This window comes from Muscardinus avellanarius, assembly GCF_963383645.1.
Source record: "Muscardinus avellanarius genome assembly, chromosome: 6".
NCBI classification, from domain to species: Eukaryota; Metazoa; Chordata; class Mammalia; order Rodentia; family Gliridae; genus Muscardinus; species Muscardinus avellanarius.
The window spans coordinates 63,774,635-63,780,634 of NC_137791.1; the positions used below are offsets into that span (position 1 = coordinate 63,774,635).

Here is a 6,000-nt window from a genome sequence, read left to right on the forward strand (position 1 = left end):
ACGAAAGAGTGGGCTAAAATACTTACTTAGGTGTAAAGTTTATTTCCTTAAACTCTCCAGTACCCAGCTGCCCTTCAGAACCAGCTCCCCACGCGAAGACCCTTCCTCGGTGGCAGACAGCGAGGGAGTGCTCCTTCCCACAGCTCACCAGGTCGATGCGCAGTGTTTTCAAGGCCTGAATGGGCTCTTTAGAATCAAAACACAACAAAATGCCCCCATCATTAATTTAACAAGCTCAAGACAACACACTTTTCTTCTTAAGAAAGGGTCCGGATTCCTTATCTCCTCCAACTGTCTTTTCAATCAAATCCTAAAGTCTGTGCTACAGGTCGGAAGGAAATAAATTCAATGTGTGTGTTTGTTTTTTGCTGTCGGGGACTGAACCTAGGGGCAGTCTACCTCTGAGAAACAACCCTAGCCCTTTATTTCTTTTTATTTTTAAAGTGCTTTTTTGTGGCATTACAGTCTCACATCATAATGTAAATCATGTTGATAGTGACATCCATGCACACAGCACCTGGTGCTCCTCCCCAATACAGAGTACTGAGATTGATGATGGTTTATTCACATATATACACAGTCAGTGGCAGTATTTCCATTAATGAACCTCCTTCTTCCCCATCCCTTTCCCTTAGACCACCTCCCTGGCTCCACTGAGGTTTTTCCTCCATTATCTGGAGTCCCTCTGGTATCCCAGTTACTCCCTAGTTTGCACATATTAGGGAAAACATACGACTTCACTTTTTCTGATTGACTAATCTCAACCCCAGTCATTTAAAAACATTATATATATATATATATATATATATATATATATATATATATATATATATTTAAATTGAAACAGGGTCTCCACTAAGTTGCTGAGGCTGTCCACACCTGTGATCTTCCTTTCTCAGCTTCCCACATACTGGGACTACAGGTGCATGCCACTATGCCCAGCTTCAGTTTGCTACATCCCCAGCCCATTTTATTTTTTATTTTGAAACAGAGTCTCACTAAATTGCAGGGGCTGGCCTCAAACCTGAGATAATCCTGTCTTAACACCCAAATACTGGGAATACCAGAATGTGCCGCCATGCCTGGTGAGTGTTACAACACCTCTTGGCTGAGATGCCCCAGTACCCTGTATTCCCGTGTAAGCAAACTGAAACCCAGCTCAGAGTGATGGTCAAAGCCTAAGAATGAAACTTAAGTTTGACCTATCAAACACTAACAATCAAGCCGGGCATGGTGGGCACACTTATAATCCTAGTACTTAAGAGGCTGAGGTGAGAGGGTCATGGGTTCAAGGACAACCTCTATAACCTAGAAAGACTCAGCAACCTAGGGAGACCTTGTTTCCAAACAAAAATAAAAAGGGCTGTGGGTGTAGCTCAGAGGTAGAAGGACCCTGGGCTCAACCTCCAGTAACACACACACACAAAAAAAAAAAAAGAAAGAAAGAAAAGAAAAAACACCCCAAACAAAAAACAACAAAACTATCAACTGACTTCTAACTAGAGACTTAAACAATCAGAAGTGCCAATCAGTCTCTAACTTGGGACTTTCCACTTGACCATGATTTTCTCTGCCTTTTTCAAACACCTGATAAAAGTTCTCCTCTAGAATCCCTCAAACCCCCTTGGTGAAGCCTAACCACTTGAGGTCTTGTGCTGCCCAGTTCTTGAATTACTAAATCTCAAATACACTTAAAAATGCTAATGTACCTAGGCTTATTTTTTAACAGCTGCTCAAAAGGTGAGCAATGTAGAGGGGGACCCTGTAGGGACTATGATGCTTGACCACATGTTTCTCTATGCCAGCGGCAGCAAAGCCAGTGAAATAAAGGGACCTGGAGAGAAGGCAGGGCCTCCCTGCTCCGCTCCTCTGCCTTCCCAGAGTGCCGTGCTTAGGACAAGAGCAGCTGGGAGCCTGCTGCACAGGTGTGAGAGGCAGATAGTAGATCCTCTCTCAATCAAGAGTAAAAATAATATGCTTCTCAGTTCAGATAGGCTACACCCATACATGTTTCATTAGCAGTGTCACCAACATATAGAGAGAGGGAGGATGGAGGAGGACAGGAATAGAGGGAAAACACCAAGAGATATGTGCATATAAGTTTGTATCTGTGTGTGTGTGTGCGCGTGTGCGTGCGTGCGTGCGTGCGTGTGTGTGTGTGTGTGTGTGTGTGTGTTGTAGGCTACCGGGATTAAACCCCGGAATGGGACATTCCATCCTAGCTACACCCCGCCCTATTTTATGTTGAAACAGAGTCTAAGTTGTGGAGGGCCTCACTAAGTTGCCGAGGGTGGTGGCAAATCTGCAGTTCTCCTACAAGCCAATTTTAACTTTTTTCCTAACGTGTCAGTAAATTTTTATGGATTTGATCTGGGTATGGTGGCATACACCTATAATCCTACTTCTTGGGAGGCTGAGACAGGAGGATTATAGGTTCAAGACCAGCCTCGGCAATGTAGCAAGACCCCAAGCAACCTAGAGAGACCTGGTTTCAAAATAAAAATTCAAAAGGGCTGGGAGTGTCACTGAGAGGTAGAATGCTCTGGGTTTCAACCCCCAGTACCAAAAAAGAAGAATCAACAGATGAAGGAAGAGTTCTTAGTCCCCTCACATTCACCTAAAAGCGAGGAATTAATTTCCCTTTGTGAATGTGTTTTCTTGCTGTACCAGTAAGATCGACTCTCATCCTCTAAGATAAATGTTGTTTTAGTGAGGGTTGTCTTCACAAACTCACCTTGGTGCAGACAACCCTTACTAAATAACACTTGTCATCACGGAGAATCCTTGATAGAGGATGCACGCACACACGGCATACAATCCTGTAGACGACGGCATACAATCTTGTAGCCGTCATCCCCACACCGCTCTCCTCAGCCTCTGCTAATCACTGTTCTGTTCTCAACCTACATGGGATCGACTCTTTATGTTCCACATCAGAGTGAGCCACGTGGGACCAGCCTGTGTGTGCCTGGCCTAGTAACATAGTGAGATCCAGTTCCATCTAGGTTGTCCCAAGTAATTCTCCTATACATTTTCTAGTTCTTTCCCCACAATTTATCAGTTCTTCAAGTCACAACCTCTTTCCCTTTGTTAAATATAATTTACAAGCTCCTGAATCTAAGTGCCTCTTTGAGTTTCATTTCTGTGAATTCTCATGCATGTAAATTACCCTTCTTGTAAAAGATAAGAATTATATGCTTTTGTTCTCCTGTTAATTGTTCTCTGATCAGTTAAATTTGCAGGCCCCAGGCACTGAAACTTGAGAGTAGAGGAAGTTTATATTATCCACACATCTTATGAAATTATTCTAAACAAATAATCAGAAATATGGTCAAATATTTATTTTCATAAATGTCAATCCATATTATTTATAAAATCCCTAATGGGAAATAGCCTAATTTCCACAAAAGGATAATAACTAAGTTGTGGTATTCTCAGAACCTGGACTGTTATACAGCAATTCAGAATATAGTTTCAAAAAGTACATAAGAGAACATATTCATTGCATTATTATATTTGTTAAAAATAGCTGGACCTGGTGGTGCATGCTTGTAATCCTAGTATTTGGGATCATGAGATAGGAGGATCGCAGGTTAGATGACAGCCTCAGCAAGTAGTGAGACTCTCATCAACCGAAAAAAGTTGGGCTGGGGGTGTAACTTGGAGGTGGAATGCCTCTGGATTCAGTCCCCAGTGCCAGAAACAAAACAAAACATAATAAAAAACACAAGCTACAGAGTTTTGTGAATACTACATCTTCAAAACTGGGTAATAGAGTGATTTTTAAAATAAGGATAAAAAATAAACATAGATAAAAGATACTGAGGAAATGCATCAAAATATTAGAAATTGCCAGGTGTGGTGGCGCACGCCTGTATGCCCAGTACTTGGGAGGCTAAGACAGGAGGATCACAGGTTTGAAGCCAGCTCTGGAAACTTAGGGAAACTCTCAGCAACTGAGTGGGACTCTGTTTCAAATAAAAAATAAAATAGGGCTGGGAGTGTATCTTGAAAGTAGAATGCCCCTGGGTTCCATCCCCAGCACCACACATACATCATATAGGAACTGTCTTTGGGTGTTGGGATTACAGGCGATTTTTTTCTGTTTCTACAATCCTCAATAATGGTACAAATGCTGTTCTATATTTTTAAATTTTAAAGAGAAAAGATGTCCCGCGGAATTTCTGAGCTAGTTTCAAGGTGTCCAACCCACACACCACATTCGGAAGGCAGGCTGACTCTGCAGGCAAAGATTGTATGGAAAGTCAAGGGGAAGGACCACATCTCTGTCCGGACCAGAGGTTCAGGTTAGTTTCGATTCTCAGTTTCCCACTCATGCTGAGCTGGAAACCGAAACAACCCCGGGCTTGCTGGGAAACGAAAGTGGAGCTCTTTGGCCCTGGCCGCTGATGTACCTTTACCCCAAGGCTGTTGCCAGCGATGGCTCCGGGCATCCCCGCATCCCCGCGACCCGCAGCCCCGCACCTGGTCCCGGCTCACCTGGCTGCTCCCGGCTCTGCACTCCCCTCCCGCCCAGCTGGCCCCGGCTGTTGTCCCCGCACGAGTGGACGGTGCGGTCGGCCAGCAGCAGCAGCGAGTGGCGCTCCCCGCTGGCCGCCTGCTGCAGCCCCTCGCGGCTCCTGCCCGCCGGCCGCCGGCGTTGAGGCCCCCTGGAGCGGTCGCCCCAGTGGAAGTACATCTCGCCCCGCAGGCTCCCTGCGCCCGGCCGCGCTGATTTCCGGAGTCCCAGAGGATGGGTTGTTCAGCCGCCCTCCGGGCTCACCCTGCCTCCGGACTACGTCATCTTTTTTTTTTTTTTTTTTTTTTTAACTTTTGTATGCCTTAGCCCTGCATAGTGGCATTTGGGAGGCGGAGACAGTAGGATTCGAGGACACCCTCAGCTACTTAGTGAGGTCCTTTGCAACTCAGTGAGACCCTGTTTCAAAATAAAGAATAAACTGGACGTAGTGGCACATGCTTTGTAATCCCAGTACTTGGGAGGCTGAGACAGGAGGATTGCACAGGTTCGAAGCCAGCCTCAGCTACTTAGTGAGGCTCTCAGCAACTTAGTGAGACCCTGTTTCCAAATAAAATATAAAAAAGGTCTGGGAGTATAGCCTGGAAGCAACAGAAAGCATCTGGGTTCCCCCCAGTATATATATATATATATATATATATATATATATATATATATATATATATATATATATATCTCCCAGTAATATATATCTGGGAGTATAACCTGGAGGTAGAAAAGCTCCCGAGTTCCACCCCCAGTACCATAAGAAGAAAGAGGAGGGGGAGGAGGAGGAGGAGGAGGAGGAGGAGGAGGAGAAGAAGAAGAAGAAGAAGAAGAAGAATGCTTGAATGCTTTATTGAAATGATAAAGCACGTACACTCATCCCCACATCCCCACATTTTGGGGTGAGGTTTACATATTAGATCTGCATTTCCAATAGTCCCAGACAAGATAAGGGACTTCTGCTAACCCTAAAACCAATGTTCATGAAAATACTCCCAATCTTATCCATGAACATGTTTCTATCATTTAAGAAGAATTTGTTTTATATAACCTGTTGCTGGAAAAATTTTCTCTGTAATCATTTTTAAAAATAACTTTTTTGTGGTACTGAGAATTGAACTGAAGTTCATTCTACCTCTGAGCTATACCCACAGCACTATTTTTTATTCTTTCTTTCTTTCTTTCTTTCTTTCTTTCTTTATTTGTTGTGGTACTAGGGGTGGAACCCAGGGGCTTTTCTACCTCCGGGCTATACTCCCAGTCCTATTTTATACTTTATTTGGAAACAGGGTCTCACTAAGTTGCTGAGAGCCTCACTAGGTAGCTGAGGCTGGCTTTGAACCTGTGCAATCCTCCTGTCTCAGCCTCCCAAGTGCTGGCATTACAAGCCTGTGCCACCACGCCTGGCATTATTCTTTCTTTCTTTCTTTCTTTCTTTCTTTCTTTCTTTCTTTCTTTCTTTCTTTTTTTCTTTCTTT

At 44.0% G+C, this 6,000-nt stretch overlaps 1 protein-coding gene across 1 annotated transcript in view; it reads right to left on the bottom strand.

The window, feature by feature from the left end:
• Nucleotides 1–4,699, bottom strand: part of LOC308264058 (putative E3 ubiquitin-protein ligase HERC6) — a gene marked incomplete at both ends in the record, with an annotated part of 70,537 nt that extends 65,838 nt beyond the window's left edge. Inside the window, 2 exons of the mRNA XM_080697201.1 lie at nucleotides 27–186; nucleotides 4,501–4,699. Coding sequence (XP_080553327.1) covers nucleotides 27–186; nucleotides 4,501–4,699 — 359 coding nt within the window. The remainder of the gene's footprint in view (nucleotides 1–26; nucleotides 187–4,500) is intronic.
• Nucleotides 4,700–6,000: the final 1,301 nt, after the last annotated feature.